Genomic DNA, 26,032 nt, shown 5'->3' with positions numbered 1-26,032 from the left:
CCAAATTTCCTACTATGGCTTCTTTCACATAGAAAAAGACTATACCTTACACCTAGATATGATTTCATCCCCTAAGAGTTCCCCAAAAAATCTGAAAAAATCCGGATACAATCTCTTTCATAAAAAGATAAAATTTCAAAATTAACAGTAGAAGCACAGGATCAAGTGGAAGATCATGTTATGATTTAGTCTATTTACATACTTGCTTGCAAAAACCCCAGGACCTCTGGACATAGCCACCAAATAAGGACATAATTCCTTTCCATTCCACCACATGTTTTATTTTTATGATTATTCTTCTTTAATCTACAGTGCTGGCATAACTATCCTGGAAAAATAGTGTTTTTAAAAAATTAAACTACCCTAGATTTCAAAGTTTCTTTTTTAAAAAAACATTTACTGTTTAAGACATGTTACAAGGTTTGGGTGACTATGATACAATTTGCATTGGTTCTGGTTTCTGTAGCATGTTAATGGGACCACAGGATAATGAAGAATATTAAATTACTCTAATCCAACAAAAATTTTTTCAGTGCCTCCTATGTGTAAGGTATTTTGCTCAGTGCTAGACATACAGCACTTGAGATTAAAGGCAAATAAAAAATATAGTCCCTACCCTTTAGAAGCTCACATTTTACTTGGGGGAGGAGGAAAAGAAGGTATAACATGCGAATAATAAACAGTATAAATATATACTAATTTATACATGTGGGTATGTACGTACGTATGTATGTATGCGTATGTATGCGTGTGTATGCGTGTGTATGCGTGTGTGTGTGCGTGTATGTGTGTGTGTGTGTGTGTGTGTGTGTGTGTGTGTGTGTTTAAAAACATCAAGGGAGATGTGTGCACTGAAGGCAGCTGCTTGTCCTCTAGCCTCAGATCCCTTCCTCATTGCCTCTGTTTGCTGACACCTCCTGGGATCACTTCCCTTCTGACGTGCTGTCCTATGGTTCACTGTCATTCTGAGACTCTTCTATCGCTCATTTGCTCCTACTCATCCACATGGGCAGTTTTCTCATCCCTGCATGTACCAGCTCTCCATCTGCAATTCTACACTGTCTTCTTCCTGACTCAGGAGGAACTTTAGCCCCTTTCTATGAGGCCCAGTCCCTGGTGCTGTTCTAATATTCTCTTGGATTCTTTGATTATTTCTAATCTTTGTATATGCTAATTTGTTAGAAAGGTTCTTATAAGACAACTTTATAAAACAAAATTGCAAACTGTTTTTGCATCTGTAAATGTAATATTTTTTCATACTAACGATCTCTTCCAACTTCCCCAAAGCAAAAATTAATGGTAAAGATCTTGTTGATTATTTTATTAACAGTAATCACTGTATTTTGAATGCAGTAAACTTATGCTCAGGAAAAGAGAATTAATGAAAATTTGTTTAGAATCCAGAAGAGAGTATTCCTCTTTGGTTGTATTTATAGCACAAATGGAATAAGACAATTTTTAAACTATGTGCAAAAGAAAAGCTGGAGAAAGAAACAATTTCAAACACATGCAAAAGAGAAACGTATCTTATAATCCAGAGGAAGACAGATCAGAAACAAAACTTTTCCTTGGGTGAATAACCAAATGATCAATTGCACATAAATAGTAAAATAAAATTACTTAAGGGTAATACCTGATGAAATAATTCCATGTCTATTTCAGCTTCTGACTTCCAAGAGTTTTCATCTGATTGAAATAAAAAGGAAAATGTGTTAAAAAATATTAAACATGTCATTCTCTAGCAATCACGGAACTTATGAAAGCCCAAGTTAAATAAATAATAAAAATCTCAGTGAGAATTCCCTCCTGCATATTCAAGCTAATATGGTTTCTACTTACCAGAAACATTCTCTTGGAAGATAACTTTAGTTCCTTTCAGAAAATTTTTGCCAATCAGAAAGACTTCTTCCTCTCCTTTTACTGAACAACTGTGAAGGCTTTTCTTTAGGATTTCTGGTACTCCTGCTGGCTGAGCTGTAAATGAACAAGTACTAAATATTAAACAGCACCACCACTTCTCCTCCTCAATACCCTAGCCAGCACAACTGACTCTCCATGGTTCAGTCTCTAGACCGTCCGTCCATGTCCTTCTTCTTGTTGCCTGCGTTTGTTTGTACCTTCATCAGCCCACAGGGAAAAGCGGGCAACAAGAAGTAAGATTCAAAGTCAGCCATTCAGGCAGCCAACAAGTCTTCATTATGTATCTAGGAAGAGATGTGAAGAGACAAAAGTGACATGCTCCTAGCCTTCAAGGCACTTAACTTTTAATGAGGAAGACAACCTACGTATAACACAGTGAAAGTAAACAAAAGGATGCTGGAGAGGGCTCTGTTTGTTTTTAGTGGGATGGGGGAAGAACTAGGTCTAGGAGGATGGGGAATGGTTTCATGTAGGGGTGGTGCTTGGGTTGAATTCTCACAAAAACCAGGGATGGCAGAGGTAGAAGGACAGAGTGCACTCCAGGTCAGGGTGACAGCCAGTGCAAAGTTATGGAATTGGGAGACAGAATGCCACCTATAACACCAGTTTAGCTGAATTTTTGAGTCTAGAAAGTTGAGTTGGGACCAAGACTATAAAGGACTTTAAATGCCAAAATAAGAGTTAATATTTTATCCTCGAGGCAACAGGGAGCCACCGGAACCCAGTAATAAAACAATAGTAATACATGATCTCATTTGATTCTCACAACAATCCTGTGAGGTAAGTGCTGTCCTTACCATTTTACAGATAAAGAACTGAGCCTTAGAGAAATTAAGTGACTTGGGGCAGCTAGATGGTACAACAGATAGAACATTGTATCTGAACTCAGGAAGACCTGAGTTCAAACCTCAGATACCAGATGTGTGATCCTGGCCAAGTCACTTAATCTCTATGTGCCTCAGTTTTCTCACCCATAAAATGGAGATAACAGCACCTCTCGCCCAGTGTTGTTGTAAGGATCAAATGAAATAACAATGTTAAAATACTAAACACAGTTCCTGGCATACAGTAGCTGTTATATAAATGTTGACTATTATAATCATGATTAAGTGACACACCCAGGATCACACAGCTAGTATGCATCTGAAGAGGTTTCAAATTCAAGTCTTCTGAACTCCAAGTCCACTGCTCTAGCCCCTATGCTACTACTGCCTCCCTTTAGTTTACTGTCAGATTGGCGTTTCATTAATATTAAACTTGAGGGAGAGAGGAGAGAAGGGAGGCAGGGATACCAAGCAGAAGACTATTAGAACAGTCTAGACAAGACATAGTAAAGGTCTGAACTAGGACAGTGGCTGTGAGAGTAGAGAGGTGACACACCTGAGATGTTGTGGAGGCAGAATTCATGAAACTGGGCAACTGATTCGATAAATGAGGTGAGGAAGAGGAGTCAGCAATGACACCTAAGTTGCAGAACTGGGGGACTAAAAAGGGGTGAAAGAACTGGGGAAATTCAGATGAGTCAGTAAGTATTTATTAAGCACCAACTCTGTGCCCGACAGTGTGCTCTGCTATATGCCAGGGAAACAAAGGAAAACAAGACAGTCCCTGCCCTCAAGGGGGTTCACAAAAACAGGGATATATAACTCACAAATTATGTACTGAAAAATGAGGAAATAATTAATGGAGGGAAGATGCTATTATTAAGAGGGGTTAGGGAAGGCTTCTGGAGAAGGCAGGGCTTTAACTGGGACTTGAAGGAAGCCAGGGAAGGCAGAAGCCAGAGGTGAGGAGGGAGAGAATTCTAGGCATGGGACAGATTCAGAGAAAATGCCCAGCACTGAGAGATGGACTGTCTTGCTTGTGAAACAGCCATTCAGGAGGCCAGTACCACTGGATCACAGAGTATCATGGTGGAGGTGTAAGGTCTAAGAAGACTGTAAGAGAGGGCTCGCTGGATTATAAAGGGTTCTGAATGCCAAAACAGAGCATTTTTGTATTAGATGATGCTGGAGATGACAGGGAGTCAGAGCAATTTACCGAGTAGAGGACTGATGCAATTCTCTTCATCCTCAACTCTGCCTAAGAACTTCCAGGCTTCCTCTAAGTTCCAACTAAAATCCTGTCAAAGTTCTGGTGCCTTCTCTCTGTTAGTTTTTCATATTCATCCTACATATACCTTGCTTTGTATATATTTATTTGCATGTTGTCTCCTCTATCAGACTGTAAGTTCCCTGAAGGCAGAAAAAGTCCTCTTTTTGTATCCCATCCATCAGCACAGTGCCTGGCAAAAATGCTTATTGCCTAGTTGAAAAGCATAAGAACTGGTTTCCTGAGTCCTCCAGGAAAATTCTCTTTAGTCTTGATCTGTGATTATTTTGGTATTGAGAACTCCACATGAGACAACTCTCTCTGCAGATATAGATCAACAATACTGCTAATAACTCATAGCCCTAGAGGAGTGGAAGGGAGAGTTGGAAGGAACCTCTGAAAGGTTAATCAACAGAGGCCTTGGAATCAAGATCTTCCTCACCCAGAGGCAAGCCTAGAATACAAAACACTACTTGGCCTCTCACCATGAAGACGCAGTGGGCAAAAATAAAAATATAAGTTTGCTATTTTCAAGAATAAAAGCGATCCCTACTGAAGTTAGCCATGTGCTGGAAACAGAGACACTTAAGTACCTATAGTTAATGAACTGATAATAATTTGCAGATAACATAATTCCTTTATAAGTAAATACTTCAAAACTTCTTAAAAGTACTCAGGGTTCTTCTTAATATTATTATCATTAATAATAACAATAAATAGTATTATTTATTATTTTATACTGTCATTAATATCATTAATATTGGTGATAATATATTAGAATATTATATATGATGATATATAATATATTAATAATTAGAATTATTACCAACAATAACAATAAAAGGGTTCTTCTTAAAACATTGATGTGTTTAGCAAACCTTTTTATTGTAAAGGGAAAATTAGCATAGTCTTCACCTATTATCACAAATTCTCATTACATTTTTACCACATTTTTAGTATAAAACAAATGAGTTTCTATATTTTCTTGTTATTTATTGATGCATACTTAATTTTCTTCCACTTGTGATCTTGGGTTCAGCTATGACTGTGAAGTAAAACTTTGGCAAATCCAATCAGCCTAGGAAGGCTTTTCTTACATGCCCAGAAAGAAATGGTATAAATAAGATTCTTATCACCTCTCAGGTAATCACTAGGGAGTGAATTTTTTGGCCACAGTAACTCAGTAAATTGTATACTAATGAAAGATCATGATCTACATTTATAGAGTATTTACTTTCATGAAAATGGCTTGTAGTCTACTTAATTTTATCTTTGCTATAATACATTTACTAATATAATACATTTACACAATTCAATAGTTATCCTAACTAAATATTAAAATTATCACTGAGACACTTTAAATGATTTCTGTGTGCAAGTAAGGAGCTGTGGACAAATACATCTGTATGTACTGCATATACTGAAATACTGGTCAAAACATACCCAAAGACAGGGATGACTAGATCATCACGTAAGTTTCAGGTTCATTTGAGCAGCAGATACTTTTGGATCCCTAGACTGGTTTTAGAAAGGTGTGCACGTTCAAGAAACAAAGGCAAATATTTTAAGAGGAAAATCAAAAGGAGAGGTGTAAACCCATACGAACAGGTTTGATTAACGGTGAAGTAAATGAACTCTTCCCTTCCCCCACTTTTAAATCTTATGTAAAATTCCACTTCACTAATGACACTAAAACTTCCCCCATTATCTTTTCTTTCCTATCTCATTATCTTTTCCTCTAACGCTCTGAAAGCAAAAGGCCACCGAATGAGGCCCTTCAGAGGGCACAGTAAGCCTTCATGTTTACATTTACTACGCACAAAGAACTGGGCTGTGACTATTCAGAAATAATACAGCTTGTGAGCTACGGAAAGCTCTGGTCTGCTTAAGCTTAATGGTATCCAAAAGGAACAGTTCTGAACTGAACAGATCTAACAGACTCTATCATTTGGTTATCAATTACATAGATTTCAATTCATAAACCAGTAGAGGGGGAAAGTGACTACACTAAAAAGTAAAATGAAATTTAAAAATACTATCACTTTGTTGTTATGTAAACAACCTTCAAATATCCATTTTCTTTGATCGATTCCAAAGAATTCTTAATAATTCTTACTAAGAAGTTAAAACTTTCCAACAAAAAAAATACTAAAAACTTCTGGGGACTGAAAAATGAATTGCTAAACCTTTCTGCTTGAGAAATAAGTATACAAGATTGTACAAATTCAGTGAAATAAACAGAAATCAAAAGTTAAACACTTGGTTTAATAATTCATTACTTTCAACATGACAGTATTACAATAACTACCCTATAAAATAAATATTTGGCAGAAAAATTTTAGTGGAAAAATATTAATACATGGGTAACTGAAGCTTTTCTAATCTGTCTGGCTGAATGGAGCAAAATTCATCATGATTCTCTTAGGTTATGTTACATCTTAATTAATCATGACATATACTGCTTATGTATCAAAACTTAATCAGAGAGAACTGACTTAATTTCTGAGCTTTGTCTCCTTTTTATAAACATGAGAAGTTAAGGGATTTTTAGAGTAAAGTGTCAGATATAATCAAGTCAAACCAGTATGCTTCATTCTGGGAGAAAGACACATTTTCAGACATTTCTAGGCAACAGTACAATAACAATAACAATAAAAAAAGATACGAGCAAGATACAGTGTAACCCAAGGAAAGAAAGGTAGGAAGAGTGGTTATAGGTGGGGAAAGTACTATTTAATATTCTTGGACCAGACCTCTGATTTCATCGGCCTAAGGACCTCCCATAAGAACACTATCTACCAATACAAGTCAGTACTTGCTCAGCATGTTAAAATCTTACAGAGTTGCTCAGAGGAGTGAGAGGTCAAGGAACTTGCCTTGGGTCACAGAATCTTCATAGGGTGTCAAGGTCAGCTCTCTATCCACTATAGTAGTGGAGTCAAATAGAAATGGAGGCTTCTAACCTGTACACAAGGATCCTTGTAAACTGCATACTGAATCAGGAAGCTACATATTAATATTATTTGCATTTTATTGTATTTGCATTTACTTTGTGACATATTTCCCAATGACATTTTAATCTGGTTTGGGCTGCATATAAGATCAATCAATCAACAAGCATTTATTAAGCACCTACTATGTGTTAGATACTGTGCTAAGTAATGAGGATATAAATGCAATGAATCAATCGACAAGTTTTTATTAAGCACCTGTAATATGCTTAATAAATCATTTCATAATTTTCTAGTAATATTATAGGATAACTAAAAGTGATATTTAAACACATACAAATACTCTGGGGAATTCCAAGCATGAAAAATAAAAAGGAAAGATCCTTTCATTTCCCTTGAAGTGATAAGTCACTTATAATCCTGCTTAAAAGATCAGAAAGGCTCTGAGCCATCACCAAAGGGCAGAAATTTTTAAAACTGCCATAAGTAGCAGCAAAAATACTGGCAACATGCCTTCTTTCCAAAGGACAAATGGTTTTAGATGGAACATCAAATGCCTGTTTCCTCCCCCTCCCTTCTGCTTTCCTCACCTTCGGCCCTCATTTCCTCACTGCCTCCCTCCCATCTTCCTGTTTCCCTCCATCTTCCTGTCCACTTCTAACCCAACCCTGCCTACTTCCTCCTCACTCTCATTGTATTTTATCACCCTTCTCAAAAATGCTGCATTCATGTAAAACATATTCCATAAAGAACATATTAATACAAACATTTTTAGATAATAAAATGTCACCTGTGCTTTGGTTTATGTTTCATTAGGTGCATCTACATCTATGATATTTTTCTCCAAGCTTAAGTTCCTTGTTGTAAATATTACACCTTTCTGATTGTCTTTATGCCATTGTACCCACTAAAAAACAACTGCATTAGGGCAGTACCGCTAAAGGTTCTGTGAATTGTGTACTTCTTTTGGTGAAACTGGAGAAGATAATGCCCTTTTGAAAACTATTACCGAATATCATTAAGTTCTCAAAGGTCTGACTAATGGATAAACTGATCTTAAAGTGTTTCTTGAAACTCTTTAGAAGTATTAACTAATCTGATTAAAAATAAACCAATTCCTTCTAAACAGGTATGGAACAGGTAGAATGTTGAGCAATAAAGATCTGAAGTGCTGTCGTTTGCATTCAATCATTCAGAAGAAAAACTCTCTAATTAAAGACAGAATAAAATTATGAATATTTAATACGCTTAAAAAAAACTATAATCATTAGACAATTCATGGCTTCTTATCTTCAAAGTCCTGTGCTAACTGCTTTACAAATATCATCTCATTTGATTCTATCAACAACCTTAGAAGGTGGGTACTATTATTGCTCCTATTTTACAGTTGAGGAATCTGAGGCAGATAAAGTTTAAAGTGACTTGCCCAGAGTAGCATAGCCAGTAAGTGTCTAAGGTTGGATTTGAACCCAGGTCTTCCTGATAACAGGAACAATACTCTATCCATTGTATCACCTCATTAGAATTTTGACTCTTTGAGGGTGACAGCTGCTTTTGTCTTGCCTTTAAAAATCTCTCTAGTGCTTAGCACCGTGCCTAGTATATAGTAAATACTAAATAACATCATACTGATTGGTTCACATCCCATTCTATCCACCTGTTTGCTATCTGCCCTGACATGCAGCCTTGTCCTTCTGTTCCCTAACATTGGGAACATGTCATTTAGCTGTCCGATGGTTCCATGTACCATTCTATCCACTTCCCAGACCAGAACTAACACTAGGAGCTACACTCCTCTTAGGTGTGTTATCTTCCTCTATTGGAATATAAGCTCCTTGAAGGCAGACACTCTCATGTTTGTAGTTATATTCCCAGTACTTGGCTCAATGCCTGACACACAGTTGATGCTTAATAAATTCTTTTATTTCTCCATTCATAATCGAAACTTAAAATTTAGATTTAAATACTAAATACCAAATACTAAATACTAAATTCCAAAATGTTCAGGAATCAGGTATTTTCTTTCTATAGCCTTCATTTACTCTCCCTTAACCAGTTTCATTCACACAAAATCTTGCCTTTATATTCATCTGAATCCAAGAGAAAACTTAACTTACTACTAAATGTCATACCTGTTTTATATTCCAGTCTGGATGAACAATAACTAATTCCTCAGCCTGTTCATACATATTAACATTATAAGCAAAAAAAATCAAAATACTGAAAGATAATATGGAATAGTGGAAAGAATAGTGATCAAGTAGTTGGAAAACTCTAGGTTCTTCTACTTATTTTGTGACCCTGGAAAAGATATAGTCATGTCTGAACTTCACTCTCTGAGATCATTTACAATTCTAAAATTCTGTGTTTCTCTCACAATAATAAAACAAAATAGTTATATATTTACAAATTTTTAAGTAACATGTATTTTAAAAATCTATGTAGTTGAAAAGGTATAATTAGGTAAAAATTCAGTAAAATGACAATATGAAACACATCTTCTATAGAGAAATGTCATTAGGCTTTTATTATTTATTTTTACAACTACTACAAATGAGAAACTTCTATAGGTATGACCACTATGTTTTAAAATGTAATTATAGTTCTGGCAGTTTTTCTTTCCAGAAGTATTTTTATATATACACACACACATATGTGCAATTTTTTGATAATCTTTTTTTAAGAAAAAAAGATAGGATTGAGTTTTAAAAATAAGATAATCAGAAAAAAGTCTATATGCTATATCTTAGATTTGCAAATATAAAATAAAAAATTTTGTATGGGATATACCTAGAGAAATACCTTCATTAATCTGAATCCTTACTAAATTCATGAAAGCTACAGTGATGTGCAACTTACTTGGCACAAGGAATAATTTTGATATGGCTTCATTTTATGACAACAATGTTTATGGTCATGTTGTATATTTCTAATGATGTTAGGCTGACTCTTAATGTCCAACCTTGACCAGATGAATACAGTTTGACTTGGATAGTCCGTTTCTAATTAGCTGTCTGTCACATGAGTGCTGGGTTTTGTGTGTTTCATTGTTTTTATTTGCTAATTCTGTTATTTGGAAGAATGGAGAATATTACCCTTTGGGAATATGCAAACATTTTAACTCTTATTAAGTGAACTTCAATGACAGATATTGGGGTAGTTGCTGGTTTGAGGATGTTCAATGGTTAAAGGATCACTACATGAATCAGGGTCAATTTCAAGGAAGTCAAAGGACAGTGTGACCAAAAAGGAAAAACAACTTCCCAAACTGACAAACTATTGCTGTGAAATTGCCTGATTAATCTTTCAAAAACAAAGGATCCCTTTAGAGGAACTGAGAAGTCAGAGGGATTGTTAATGACTTCTCTATAGTGTGGTATACATTTCCTGAAGTGGGAAAAACAGTGAAAATACCAGTAAGTGTAGCTACTGCAATTCACAATGAAATGAAGAGCCTAGAAAAAAAATTAGTTTTATAGCGTCTCATCTAATAAAATTAACTAATGATGTAGCATATGACAGGGATAAGTAATCAGTAAAAATGGATGTTTCCTCATTTTATGCAGAACATTTACTTTTACTTTATTCTAAGAAAATTTAGCTACAGTTTTTAGAAGCCTTGAACATTTGTATAATTTTAAAGCTAGAATTCAATCACTTGCAACTTAGTTATGCGACTCTGTGATTCAGTTAGAATGCAATAAAAATAAAAACCAGTGTTCCCAGGTATAGAATATCTTTATATTTACATACTATAGAGATAGCTGTATATAGTATATATAATATAGCCACTTACTACACAGAATTGGAGAGGAGGGTGTTTGTAGTGTTAAAGTTGAGCCATCTTTCCGTGTGATGTTAACTCGAAAAACCAATCTGGCCCGAGTGCTTTTTTTCTTGGAACCAGCAATTCCTATTCTAGCTTCAACATCTGCATTTCTGAGTTTCAAAATCCCTACACAGTCCACCCTAAGGAAGAGAAAAAGATGGCATTATTTATATTTACTGGTATGTGGCACCCAATGAAAATAATTTCCATAAATTCACACTTACAAATTTCCATATTAAAAATCAAACCTGAATATAGAATAGCAGTCTTGTTTGAGACAATGGGCTACTAACTACATCTCTTTAGCAGGAAGAGAATGAATAGAATTATACATAGTAAGATTTCTTTTTATATAAAAAAATTATAAAATACACAAAGCCAAAATTAATGTCTACAAAGTAACCAAATAACTCTAAGTTCTTTAATGTTTATTTGTAAAGAAAAGGACTTGGTAATTAATTTTATATTGTTACAGAAACATGAGTTATCTCAAACAATGATTTTGTGTTATTTTTTAGTTCTTTATACTTGCTTCTGCATACCATCATTATTAACAGAGGAAACAATAAATGGAAAGAATGCAAAATACAAAACACCATTTTAAAGCCAGAATATCAATATTGATTTAGGAAAAAGATTTCTCCTTTAAAACTTTTTCACAGTATAACTTGGCATCTCATTTTGTATTTAATTCTTATAAGCTGAGCTAGTGAGCCTGCTATATTTTTTATTTTTAAAAAATCATAAGGGTATTATGAAAATGACCGAGTGTTTTATCAGAAATTCTATGCATCCTCACTGTACTTTGTGCCCAGAGAAAGATCAGAACTGAATAGAAAACTTGATATTCAAACATAAGATTCAAGAGAAAGGTAAATATGAAAAATTAATCATAATGCTGTTAAAATGTTTACATTCCTATATGGAAAGATCATACATGTAACAGCTAAGAACTTTATCGGTATTAGAGCAGTTAAAAGAAGGTTGACAGAAGGTATGGAAATAAGTCGATATGTTGCAATGATCTCCAAAAAAAATGAAGGGGTGAGAAAAGAGGATGCACTGGGAAAAGGGAGAAGGTAGAGGTAGAATGGGAAAAAATTTTCTCATATAAAAGAGGTGTACAAAGAAGAGCTTTTACTGTGGAGAGGAAAATGGAGGAAGGGGAGTGGGAAATGTTTGAAGTTCACTCTCATTGAAATTGGTTCAGAGGGAAGTGTGTATATGTGTGTGTGTGTGTGTGTGTGTGTGTGTGTGTGTGTGTGTGTATAAACACACACAGAGTTTTATCTCTCTCTCTCCCTCTACCCCCAGTTGTGTGTAAAAATGTAACTTATTCAATAGGGAAATAGAAAGGGAAAAAGATAAGAGAAAGGGGGAGGAGTGATAAAATGGAGGACAGATTAAGGGAGGCAGTGGTTAGAAGCAAAATAGACTCTTGAGGAGTGACAGGATAAAAAGAGAACAAGAAGAAAAGTGAAAATGGGATAAAGGGAAAAATATAGATACTAATCATAACTGTGAAAGTGAATAGGATGAGCTCACTCATAAAATGGAAGAGGAGAGCAAAATGGATTACAAACCAGAATCCAACAATACTCTGTTTACAAGAGACACATTTGAAACAGAAAGACATGCACAGAATTAAAATAAAGAGTTAGGAACAAAATCTAAAATACTTCAGATAAATTTAAAAAAGGCAAGGGTAGCAATCATGACCTCAGACAAAACAAAAGCAAAAATAGACCTAACTAAAAGACATAATCAGGGAAACTATGTTTTGCTAAAAGGTACTATGGACAATAAAGTAATATTTTAAAATTTTATAACAAGTTTCTCTAATAAAGGCCTCATTTCTCAAATACATACTGAGTATAAAACTGAGTCAAAGTTATAAAAATAAGAGCAACTGATAATTTAAAGGATTAAATTAAAAGGATTAAAAATCGAAGGATTAAAAAGGTAGTTTTCAGAAGAAAAAATCAAAGGTATTACTAGTTACATTAAAAATGTTCTAAATTCCTACTGATTAGAGAAAGGCAAATTAAAACAATTTGAAGGTATCATTTTGCACCTATCAGAAGGAAAAATAAGTATGTTAATGAACTAGTGGTAGAGTAGTGAACTGGTCTAGTCATTCAGGAGAACAGTTTGGAACTAGACCCAAAAGGCTATAAAATTATGCATACCCTTCAACTCAGCAATAATGCTACTAGATCTGCATGCCAAAGAGACAAAAGAAAAAGGAAAATGACCTGTATGTACAAAAATACTTGTAAAAGTTCTTTTTGTGGTGGTAAAGGATTAGAAATCTACAGGATGTTCATCAGTTGGGGGAATGGCTAAAGAAGCTATAATAGATGATTATGATAGACTACTGTCTGTGCTGTGGGAAATAACAAGGGGGGTAGTTTCAGAAAAATATGGCAAAACCTATATAAACTGATGCCAAGTGAAGTGAGAAGAAATGAAACATCACTGTGCACAGTAAAAGCAACGTTGTCATGATGATCAACTGTGAAAGACTTAACTACTCTGATCAATACAACTGGTCTAAGACAATTCCAAAGGATTTATAATAAAAAAATATTATCCTCTAGAGAGAGAACTGATGAACTCTTAGTGCAAACTGAAACACAGTTTTCTCCTTTTATTTTCTTGTCTTTTTTTTTTTAAATATGCCTAATACAGAAAAATGTTTTGAATATTTTCAATGTGTTATGTTTCAAATAAAATAGAATATAGAGGTTAGGCATAAAACCTAGCAAGCAAGCATAAAGTATGATATTTTAAAATCCAATAGAAAGTTACATAAGGAAAGGTTGATGACTTTAATCTATTACAATCTATATTACTTTTGCTACTTTACATTTGTAAATAAAGTAAATAAAGCAATACAATAAAATGCTTAAAATCACGTTTCAAAAATTCCAAAAGGCCAAAAATTAACATTTTTCCTATTCCACTACCCAAATGATTATAAAGAAGGAAAAAAATTCTTATTACTTACGCCAGTGTCATGTTGTTGCTAGGGTCAAGGCCAACTTCTATAACTGTAGTGCCTTCAATATCAACTTCTTTGCAAGGAGTTGTATTTCTACCAGTTACTCTGCAGGCCTGATAAAACCCATGAGGTTTCACTCGACCAGAGTCATTACCCACAAATACTTGTAACACTACAGGCTCGTTGTGTCCTTCCAGCTAGAATCAAATAGTAGAAAAAAGAAAGTTAATTGACCTTCAATAATTAAACTGCAAAATGAAATAGTTTTGAAAAAATAAAGTATGTAACTGAGATTCAAGGTAATAATGAAATCACCAAATTTTCAAAAAGTAAAAATTAAGAGATTAAAACAATTTCTCGAAAGAAAAAAATGTTCCAACTCAAAAACAAAGTCCTATTTAAATCATAAGATATTGATATATTATCTTATACTAAAAGAAAAAAATATTATATAAAAACATAAAATAATTATAATTAATATTATATATTTTATTAAAATAAAAATATTAGTATTAATACTAATAGAATAATTAAATTTCATTTATGTTTGGCTTTTAGAAGCTGAAGTATAATTTATGAGTATAAAAATAAAATGAAAACATCTTATCACATTATAACATAATAATTAGCATCAGTTCATTAAGGTCCATAAGAGCCAATTAGATTTACAGCAAAAATCTAGTCACTGACCAAAAAAATGTTATTTATTATAATCCTGGACAACTGTTTCATAAAAGCAATCACAAGAAGTGTTAGTAAAGGAAAGATCAAAACACATTCTATGGTGGCATCATCTTCTTTCATAAAGAACAGCATTCATGCAATTTTTAATGCATTTAGTCTTTATGGATTTGTTTCTTAACCAACGTGGCTATGTAAGTAATGAGGAAGGGTGAGAGGTTCTTTAGGTCAAAGCATTCATTCAAAGAAAATCTGACTGCTTAATCTCATAGACCCTATTTTCCAAAGCTTTAATCATTTCCATGGCTTTCCTCTTATTTCTCAATAATACTTCTAAAGTACAAAGTCAAGATTCTAAAAACAACAACTAATGTCAAGCACTGTATTTCACCACATAATCGTGTTGCCACCATATAATTGTTGCACCCTGTTCCTTCCTCCATCCCCAAATCCAAAAATTGGTTTATAACCTTTCATTGCACCATTGTGGCATGGTCTAATTCTATTTGTCACACCATTTAAAAGACAAACAGAGCAGCAATGTATTAATCAGTGGCCCATGGATATGCATCTATCTCACAAGCCTAGAATTCTCAGCATACACTCATTGTCAGTACATTTGTGAAAGCTGACCTGCATGGTTTGTTAGGAGCACTACAGTACTACTAGTAATTGTCATTCAACCCAATGAAGAGCTGTAGGCACAAGGGGAGCGGGCAGACAGGTGAAGCTACCATGAATAAGTCATGTGAAATGGTAAGACTTGCATGTTCCCAATTTTAACATATATTCATAAGTAATCCATGCATCCTAATCTTGCACTAAAGACAGTTTAGTAATAAATGATATGATTTTTAAGTTAATATCAGCACAATTAAAAAAAAAACTTGACATGATGGTCGCACTCCACTTTTTTAGAAACAAAGTTGGCATAAAATCTGCAATAATTATATGGTGAAATATAGTACAAAGTTTAGATAATTTTATTTCTCCACATGTTTTAATCCTCTTATAAAAAACATGATGCAAATCTACATTTTGTTTAACATAGAAGTCAAAACAAAAAAGTATATGGTTATGGTCCATTTCAACCTCTGTTTAATTTTCTGTTGTGCTTGGACTAAAAAAAGAGCTAGCAAAAATGTTGTCTTACTTAGAATGTTTTTGAATTCCTGAATCATGGCTTAAGATATAGAAATGGCAGGGTCTTGGTCAGGTATGGAAAACACCTAACAAATGTCTGTAATACTGTCTTTGTGTGGACTATTATGAATCTAATTTTAAAAGCTCCAAACTGAAAATATTGAGGGAAGGAGAAAAAACTGTCTATCTTCACCAAGCTAAAGCCATAGAGAATAGTTACAATATAAAAAAAAATTCAGTTGAGAGAAGATATAAGAAAAAAACTAGTAGTAAAATCCAGGGCCTGAAACATTACTATACAAGTACCCGAAGTTTAGGCTACAAACAAAACAATGGTGCAAAGAGATCGGGGAAATTAACTGAGATGAGACATATCTTGTTCAAAAGGAAAAGGATAGATAAAAGACAGAGGGAAAACATCATATATTAAGAAGTCATCTTTATTTGAGGATGTCAAGAGTCTAAAGTATAGTGGAAAATATTTTGGTGACATTCAATGGAGAGGGAAATTGAAGTCATTTTGACACTAATAATATACTATAGAACAGAGATGTCAAATATACTGCCTGTGGAACACAATCCCAAGTGTGACCTGAACCAAATTAAAATGTAATTGGGGAAATATTTAACAAATAGAAATATAATAGGATATAGATGTCAATATGTGGTTTTCTAAGTCAACGAGTGGCCTGCAGGTGTCCTTATATATAGGTTAGCTGCACTGATTTCTAGTTGAATTCAACATCACTGTTAGAGATCACCTGGACAGAAAGATGAAAAGAGATGAGGAGTTTGAGAAACAGACTGGCATACAAGATTCTAAAAATAACATGATATACTGATGACGGTGAACTTCAACTATCCAGACATCTGCTGGAGCTTTTTCCTCTGCCAAAAACAGAGAAACTAACTTATCTTAATGATAATTTACTCCTTCAGAAGGTAGAGAAACTAATAAGGGAAAAAAGTTTTATGGATCTAATTATCATTAATAGGCACTCTAGATTTTGGCAGTACAGCTTTCAAAGGAGTCAAAGAAAAAATAGATAGGACCCCATATACTAAAACTGGGGATGGAATGGCGCGGAGAAGTCAGCCCAGGAGAGAGGGGAAATTCTCAAGAATGAAACTGTTAGAACACAAGGGAAGTAATTCAAAGATGCAAGAAAATCAGAAATTCCCTTGAAGAGTCCAAGAACTAACTGATCAACTTAAATTTTTAACATATACAGAAGAGGGAGGAAAGGGTGGGTTAACAAAGGATGAATTTTTTTAAAAAAAACACAGCAGAGTACTTCTGAATCGTGTCAGGAGTGCTGGGAAAGAAAGGCAATGGCAACAAAATGGCTGCATGCCTGTGATCTTATTTTAAAAACACACAAGGAAAAATAAAAGGGCTGAAGAAGAGAGAAAACTGACATTTAGAGTGGATGGGATGGTGGAAATTGACCAGAAAGATGAACAAGACGCTTAATTTCCTTTTCCTTCCCTTTGTTATGCCAAGGCAAACTAAAAAAGACAGAACAAAAATGGCTAATAAGGAGATGACAGCCAAAATAAGTAAGGAGAATATCCATGTGGCTGCTTTTGATGAATTCAAGTCATATTGTCCACATGAAGGACATCTTCAAGCACTGAAAGAACCGGAGGACTTGACTGTTGAGTCATTAAAGATATCTGAAAAAAATGTGCATAACTGGAAAAGAGTCCAGAGCTCTACAGAAGGGGGAAATGTCTTGATTGTTTTTTAAAGGGAAAAGAATAGTCTGTAAAGTATAGGACAGTGAACTGGAATTTGACTCCTGGGAAAATTATAGAGTGTATTATTAAAGAGGTGGTCAGGGAACGTTTAGAAAAAGAAATGGTGATCACAAAGAATCAGGATGTCTTCAGCAAGAAAAGGTTCTGGCAGACAAAATTAACTTTTTTGAAAGAGCTTCTAAACCAGCAGATCAAAGGAATGCTTTATAGTTTATCCTGATTTAGCAAAGTGTTTGATAAAATACCATGCTATTCTTGTACAAAGGAGAGGTGTGGGTGAGGCAATAGTATAAGTAATGGACTTGGAACTGGATGAATGGCTAGATTCAACAAGTGATTTGATATCATTTTGGTAGAGCTCACTGTAGTGAAGATACTCAAAATATTTGTGTTTCATCATTTAGAATTTTTATCAGACATGAATAAAGACATAGATAGAGAATGTATATTTACCATATTTGAAAATACCATAAAACTGGGAGGGAATAACACACTAGATGACAATCAGGATTTAATACTGACAGGTTAGGAGTGGGGCACTGCGGCCTCAAGGCCACGTATGGCCTTCTAGGTCCTCAAGTAGCCCTTTGTCTGAATCTAAACTTCACAGAACAAATCTCTTTAATAAAAGGATCTGTTCTGTAAAACTTGGACTCAGTCAAAAAGCTGTACCCAAGAAACTAAAGGGCCACACATGGCCTCAAGGCCACAGGTTCCCCACCCTGGGTTAGATCATCAAGATTAATCTAATAAAATGAAATTTAATAATCTCATACATTGGTTAAATAAATTAACTTCACAAATAGAAGACTAGGAAAACATCTTTGCAGCTAATTTCTTTACTAAAGGTCTTATATCCAAGTTATATAGGGAACTGATTCAAACACATAAGAACAAGAGACATTTCCCATGGATAAATGGTTAAAACGATATGAAAAGGCAGTTCTGGAAAGAAGAGAGGCAATCTATTAACAATCACATGAAAAAAGTTCCAAATTACTAATAAGAGAAATGCACATTAAAAGCAATTTTGAGACTCTACTTCATTCTCATTAAATTGAAAAAGAAAATGACAACTGGATGGGCTATGGGAAAACAGAAACACTAATGAACCGTCAGTGGAGCTGGGAATTGGTCCAGTCCTTCTGAAAAGCAATTCAGAACAATACCCAAAAAGTCACTAAAATATATACACCTTTTGATCCAGTGATACCACTAAAGACATAAATCCGAAAGACATAAAAGAATGAGCTGGAAAAGACTCTTATATACAAAAATATTCATAGCAGCACTTTATGTTTGTAGTGGTTGTGATTCAAAAAATGAATAAACAAATCATAGTATATGAATGTAATGGAACACTATTGTGCCATAGGAAATGATAAAAGGAATAGTTTCAGGGAAACCTGGGAACATTTGTATAAACTGAACCAGAGCAATTTGTACAGTAACATCGTAAAAAGGAACAACTCTAAAAGACTTAAGAATCCTAATCAATGCCATGACCAACCGTGATTTCCAAAGCCCTAATGATAAAGGATGCTTAGAAAGAAATGACAGATTCATGACATAGAATGAGACACACATTTCTGTATGTGATCAATGTGTGAATTGGTTTAGACCATGTGAATGTATGAGAAGGAAGACTTCTATCATGATGGGAGACTTCTTGAGGGAAAAGGTAGTTCGCAATAGTGATGCCAAAGAAAAGAGTACCAACGAAACACTTTGAAAATGCAGGAGAGTGAACAGGAGGATTTCAGAGACATACGCAGAATGGCTTTCAAACTGATGTGTTGAGTTTGTTACGTTCTTTTTTTAAAGCTGTAACATAATGGATATTTGCATTTTCATATACATTCTTCTTTTTCTATTCTTTGTATATGGAAATGTTTGTCAAGTTCATAATAATAAAAAATTAATTTAAGGTAAGAGGGATATGGTGAGGGAGCACTTTGCCTAATAAAAGATCTGAAAGTTTTCAGTAGATTGCAAACTCAATATGATTAAGAGTCAGTTGACTCTTTGCTCAACATATGAGCAAATTTTGTGATATGGAATCCAAGATGTAATCTTGGGTTACAAGAGGCATGGCCTCTAAAAATAAAGATGCCACAATCTTGCTGTGCTTTGTTCTGGTTGTATCACGCATATCATATTAAGCCCAGTTCTAATCATTACATTTTAGTAAATTTTTGCTTTTTTTTTTTTTGGTATCCCCAGTACTTAACGGTGTCTGACACATAGTAAGTGCTTAATAAATGCAAGTTAATTCATACTGATAAACTAGATTGTCCAGAAAAAGGCAGTAAGGGTGATGAAGGGCCTCTAGTTCATGCCACGTGATGAATGGCTAACAAAATTGGAAATATCTGACTGGGAAAAGAGACTATTTGGGAAGACAAGGGGATTATATGAGGAACATAATAAGCCGTCTTCAACTATATGCAATGGTGTAAAGTGTGAGAGAGATTAGATTTGCCCTTTTTATCTCTGAAGTGTAGACCTAGGTATACCAAGTAGAAGTTAAAAAGGGCAAATTTAGGTTTGATATGAGGGAAAACCTCTTAACAATTAGAACATCCCCCAAATGAAATAGGCTGCCTTGGGAAGCAGTCAACTCCCCTTCACTGTAGGTCTTCTAGCAGAGGACAGATGACAACATATTGCATAGTGGGAATTCTTTCAGGCATGGACTGGATTTGATATTCATCAAAATTCCTTCCAATTTTCAAATTCTAGAAGCCAGGTTTGTCATCTCCTCCATCTTGCATCAAGGAAAAACTGCTCTTTATTGATCAATTTTTTAATTTTTCAATATGACTGAAAATATGGAAGTTATCTAGAAGTTTTATTTAAATGACTACGATTAGTCTTGTGCTGCACTGATTAAAAGAGGTAGTAGGTCTTTAAAATACTGGGCCAAAGGGACAGCAAGTTAAAGGTTAACCCAATCAAATGAAGCTTATCTAATGAAGTAGAGTTACCCTCCCTTTATCTACTCCTGTGTGCTACCAGTAAGATCAACAAATAAATCCACATTAAGATTCACTCTTAAAAATTTATCATCATCTCTGCTCTTCCTTTTTATTTGTGAACATAACTGACAATTCAATTTAAGACATTTATCAATATTGAAAAATGTAGTTTTGTTTCATGAAACAAAAATCAGTTTTATTTCTTAATATCAGTTCATCATCACTTCTTGACAACTCTTCTTTATCAGGAAAAGGAACTACGGAGATTCAGAAAGGGGAATATAAAAGAACCATAAAAATTTCCTTTTGTTTTAGATCTCTTTTCTAAGTTGTGTGCAGCTTGAATAACCTGAAGCTTTATATTAAGACAGTTTGTGTATTGTATTAACCAGCAGGAAACTGAAAAATAAAATTAAGGCTCCCAAGACCATTTTTCAAAAACTTATTATAATTAACAATTTGTTAAGTAAATTTTTAAAAGTCAATTCAATCCAACAGTGACTAATTAATGATCAACTATTTAAATCAAAAATATTGAATTAGTTTGGAAGGAAAACTTATTGTATCCCTATTTCACTAATGCCCCATCTTCTCTTTACTCCAAATTAAATATCTCTAACTTTTTCAATGGTTTCTCATATGGTACAGATTAAAAGCTCTTTACCATTCTTGTTCTCCCCTGGATACTCTTCAGTTTATTAATGTCATTTCCTAAAATGTAGCTCTTAATAAAACTATGGGAAAGATGATTACAGAGCTTCTGTCATGCAATTAGTGGCAACTTCTGTTAGTAGCAAGTCATGCTCCCATGAGTTTTGTGGAGATGATTCAATAATGAAGAGGTACTAGTTAGCATTTAAATATTTAAGGTGAATTTTCGTTGATTAAAAACAATGAAAAAATTATGTGATTAAACATGCAGCGACATCTTAGTGTATGCTCCAATAAAATACCTTCACTGTAGGAAACCCCTGCTGTGTCCTGTCTTTCACTGAACCGCGGCTGCCCTCCGTCAGGTACCTAGCTCTGTGCTGGGTCTCAGGCTGAACCACTATCTTCAATTCCTTTCCCTCACTTTTAACAGGATACTGTCCACACAACATAGGACTCTTCTTTGCTCCAGCTCCTTTCTGATTTTCCAGTGTTCTGAGAAATCAAAGCACAACATTGACAAAATGTCATAAAAGAATACTCAAGAAGGTCAAATGAGATTAAGGAAGAAAACAGAATACATGGGCAAGTCAAAGTTGGAACAAATGCTTTCCTTACTAACAAAATAAGCAATTGCTTAGGACAACATCCATATATGAAATGCATCCACATATAAAATTTTAAGATTTTTCAGCAGAAGTCAGATATGATTACGTTTTAAAAATCAATAATTGGGTAGAAGAGAGAATATATGTTTAGAGGTGAGAAGGGAGGGAATGAAGAAAAGGGGACAGCTTTCAGCATCATTCTCCCTAGTATAAATCCAAGCATACTTTAGTTTAAGTACTGTCAAAGACTGTATTGAAAGTTTTCCTTTTTTTTTCCTTCTGGAGTAGACTTTGAACATTTTATTCATGTAACTATATCCGTATATTTGTAAACATACGTATATAATCCATCTAATATATGTTCCACATCACTTCACACATGTTCAAAGTGTACTACAAATTGAATTGGTGCTATTTCCTTGTCAGATTGGCAAAAAAAAAAAAAAAAGGTGGGGCGGGTGAATGTTAAAGAAAATTCCTAATTGTATCACAACCTTCCACATGCCATTTTGTGGCTTCTGGTGTGTTTAATGTGAATTTTTTGCAAAGAATCATATCCATTTGCCAGTTGTACTCAAAGACAAACTTAAGGCAAGCTTTTCCAGATGTGTGGTTTTTGAGTGTGTGTTTATCTTAGGGATCAGTTTAATTGACTCCTGATCAAAGAAGCAATAACCTAAAAGTACAGGTTTCCACAATCAGGGTTTATAGTATAAAGAGCCCCCAACACTTTGTGTTTCAAAAGTTTATTTGTGAATTGAGGGTTTGGAGCTGAGAACACATTTTCTTTGTAGAAACAGAATTTTTAAATGGTGGATATGCAACCAGTTTTACCTTCAAAATCTGATTCGACCCCAAATATGCTCAAATTACTGTATACCAAACGTGTAATCGTATCAGCTAGCAGTTACATAGTGCTTTAAGTTTTGCAAAGCCCTTTACAAATATCTCATTTCTAAGAGGAAAACTATCACTTGAAAGTGATAGAAAACAACACTGTAGAGATAACCTTTTCATTTAAACATCATAAAATAGACAAATATATAGAAACAATCTTTAAATAGATTCACAGCCCTATGTGACCTCGGCATCACTAATCTAGCCCTAAACCATGACCCACGTGGTAAACCAAGTATTCACTTTGGACTTTAATAGTTTAATCCCGATTACGAGAGGGAAAAAGAAACAAGAATGGAGATAACCTGCATCCAAAAGGTGAAAGAGGATTAGATAGTCCTTAGAATGAAGTAGTTTCTCTGTTCCCTTTTCCAGGAAAGAGAATAAAGAGGCAGAATTAATGAGGCTGCTAGGAGCCCTGATGGCTAGCCAGGCAGTTAGCCAACACATTAGTCTGCTGGGAAGATAGGCAGGAATCAAAGCATGTAGCAGCAATAAAGGAGCTAAGTATCCTGTACCAGCAATATTAGGAAGGTGGAGAGAGGAAGAAACATTCTCACAGGGCCACAGCAACTAATGGAGGAAGGATGACAAGTTGGACAGGGAGAGATACCAGGGAAACAGACGAGAGAAAAGGCAAGAAGTGAAGGGGAAGTTCTTATGATTAACAAACAGGACTGAAATTTCCATTTATTTTAAAGAGGTATATATAACTTGGGGGACTGTATTGTGCCCATTATATCCATTTCAAAGACCTCTAAAAGAATAAAATTTAAAAATAATAGCATGAATCTGTGACCTTGTGATGTGAAACTTGTTTTTATATTCATTCACCTGGCTAAGAATCAAACTACTCAGTCTGAACACTACATATGGAATCTCTATCAAGATATTCTAGAGCCACAGGAAATCCATCTGTAATAATATTTCCAAATTGCTTTATTAAAACCCAATGTAAAAATCATTAGTGTGTCAGTTAGTTTAAAAGAAATGTCTTCATTTTTCCTTTCTTTAGATAAATTAGTTTTTGAGAAGCCAGTAATTAGAATGAATTTTGCTATTCTGATACATCAAAATATTCCCTAATTTAGCATATCTGCTGAATTAACTGATAAAATAGATAAATCAAGGCTGAAAGGAAGATACCAATGTAACCATAACTGATCTGGGGATTTAAATTAAAATCCCTAAATCTTTAAAATTGTCTAAATCCAAATATACAACACAAAATTATTTTACTATTTCAAATCATTCAAATAATTTGGAATATTTTTAAGGAATGATATCTAAATAAAAAGAAGGATGATGTGGCAAGAGTATGCAAGGATAACTTCTAAATGCCAATCTGAAAAGGAAAATTCACTAACTTGGCATGTTTTTGAGTAAAATATTTTCAAGTGGAATTGACTCCTTTGCCTCCATAATCTATTTTCCTATGAAATTATGCATGAGAATTCTCATCACAAAAAAAAACATACAAAAAAGGCATCACCTCTTCATGACATCATACCCCAAATTCTAGTTAACTGCATGATGAAGAAAAATGAGGTTAAAGATTCACAGAACACTTGACAAAACTTGGAAATCATATGATTCAGCATGACTAATTATATATTTTAAATTTTAACTTCTTGGTACTATATTATACATGTTCTTGAATGACTCAAAATATTTACTAGCAGTTGTATATTAATGTACACACAGTATTTTTATCTTCAAAAAATATTATCTAATTTCCAAATGCAAAGTCTTTTTTTAAATGAGTCCTTCTATTTTTGCCTAATAAATATGCCATATATCATTATAACTATTGGAAGAAATTTTAAGCATAATTTTTTTGAAATTACTTGCCTATCTCTATTCTATACACTGGACTTCCAGACTCCTATCTGATTTTTTAAATCATCACACAGCCATGTTTAGCACTTGTCTGGATATTAGGTTTCTAAAATATTAGAATTACATGAATTATAAAATGTTAAAAGATCTCACATTAAAGAAAATCCTAGAATGTCATCATTTCCACTAACTCAAGTTCTAATTCTACCTCACATTTCATAACATTTTTGAACTAAAGAATAACAGGAAAATTTTAGTATTAGTTCTGTAAAGTAGTTTAAAATGCTTAGCTTGACTGTATGTGATAAACTACTCAAGGATTATTTCTTATAGGCCTAAAACATTCCATCTCCATATGATTCTGAGGAGTTGACATTTTAATCCTTCTCTAAAAAAGTATCATAACTTCCATGTATTAGTGTCAATTGTTTTTTCTTGTGAAAAAGTGCTAGAAAACTCTTCTGTCTTAGGAATTATTACACAGGAGACTTGCAGTTGACAAACCTCTTTGTATTTTCTCTTGGCTATCAAATCATACCAAATATCTGTTTCAAAAGAAGAAATGTAAGCTATTTGGAGGAAGGTTAATTAGTATCTATGATTCTTAGGGTGACCATATCTCCCTACCTGAAAATTTGATTTTGCTTTTTAATCTATTTCCTCAGTAGCCATTTTTAAAAAGAAGTTGTTACTTGGCATTTTATCAAAGGCTTTCCTGAAGTTCAAGTAATCTGTATAACAAATGCATATTTAAATGACTTCAAAAACTTCAGAGGTTGATGTGAGTTTTAGGAATCCAGGCTCCTAGATAAATTTACCATAGTATATTAGACTACAAAGTTTTTCTATAATCTTCGTTAAAACAAACATTTTTGGAGGGCTTTTTCTCGTCAGGTACTGCAAATAAAATATTCTAGCTTTTTTTTATTCTTTTCATGTAAATTTTCCAGAAAGGGATATTTGTTCCTTTTTCTTTTAAAATAATTTTCTTAATCAATATATATACCTAGCAAAAAAAATGTGTGTAGGTGTGTGTATATGTATATGTATAAAATATGCAAGTTTGCTTAATAAACTTTATTCATCTAGAGTCACAGATAACCTTGTTTCTCTGAATGGAAGCATAAAGAATAACTATGACCAACAAAGAACATTTAATATATAAGAACCATTTGTCTTTTGGGAAGAAAAAGGAAAAGGGAATCTAATGAACACCAAATATGTTTTTCATTATACTGGACATACTTTCCAACTCACCAAAGAGGGGTACTTATGATGCCATTAAGCAGTAAAATATTGGAGTTTCTAACTTTATCATGACATGTTAAATATGAAATTGTAATAACTACTTAGGCCCACCTAAAGAACCTTATCTGAGAAAATACAAAACTTCTCTTTCAAAAAGAGGAGTGATCTAATACTCATTCCTCTAATCCTTAGAATATATTGTAAGCAAATATAAAAAATAAGTCTAGCTATCAACTGTCCAAATAGAGGAACTAAAGAAGCCATACGTTAAAAAAGAAAAAAAAAGAAACACCACCATATCCTATGGTGGATAAGTATTTTGTAATGCAACTACGGGGATGTATTTAGTGAAAAGTGTGAACTGATAGAAATGAAAGAAAATGCAAATGTATTCCCTCCCAATCCCTCATCCAATTCCCCTCCATACACGC

General features: G+C 33.9%; 1 protein-coding gene across 7 annotated transcripts in view; it reads right to left on the bottom strand.

The window, feature by feature from the left end:
- NFAT5 (nuclear factor of activated T cells 5) overlaps positions 1-26,032 on the bottom strand; it is a 142,453-nt gene that overhangs the window by 31,094 nt on the left and 85,327 nt on the right. For all 7 annotated transcript variants that reach the window (XM_072636444.1, XM_072636450.1, XM_072636446.1 and 4 more), the window contains 5 exons: positions 21,312-21,504; positions 13,802-13,992; positions 10,759-10,931; positions 1,840-1,974; positions 1,634-1,686 (listed from right to left, as the gene is read on the bottom strand). In XM_072636444.1, coding sequence (XP_072492545.1) covers positions 1,634-1,686; positions 1,840-1,974; positions 10,759-10,931; positions 13,802-13,992; positions 21,312-21,504 — 745 coding nt within the window. The remainder of the gene's footprint in view (positions 1-1,633; positions 1,687-1,839; positions 1,975-10,758; positions 10,932-13,801; positions 13,993-21,311; positions 21,505-26,032) is intronic.

This window comes from Notamacropus eugenii, chromosome 1, assembly GCF_028372415.1.
Source record: "Notamacropus eugenii isolate mMacEug1 chromosome 1, mMacEug1.pri_v2, whole genome shotgun sequence".
Lineage (NCBI taxonomy): Eukaryota > Metazoa > Chordata > Mammalia > Diprotodontia > Macropodidae > Notamacropus > Notamacropus eugenii.
This window is presented reverse-complemented; position numbering and strand designations above follow the sequence as displayed.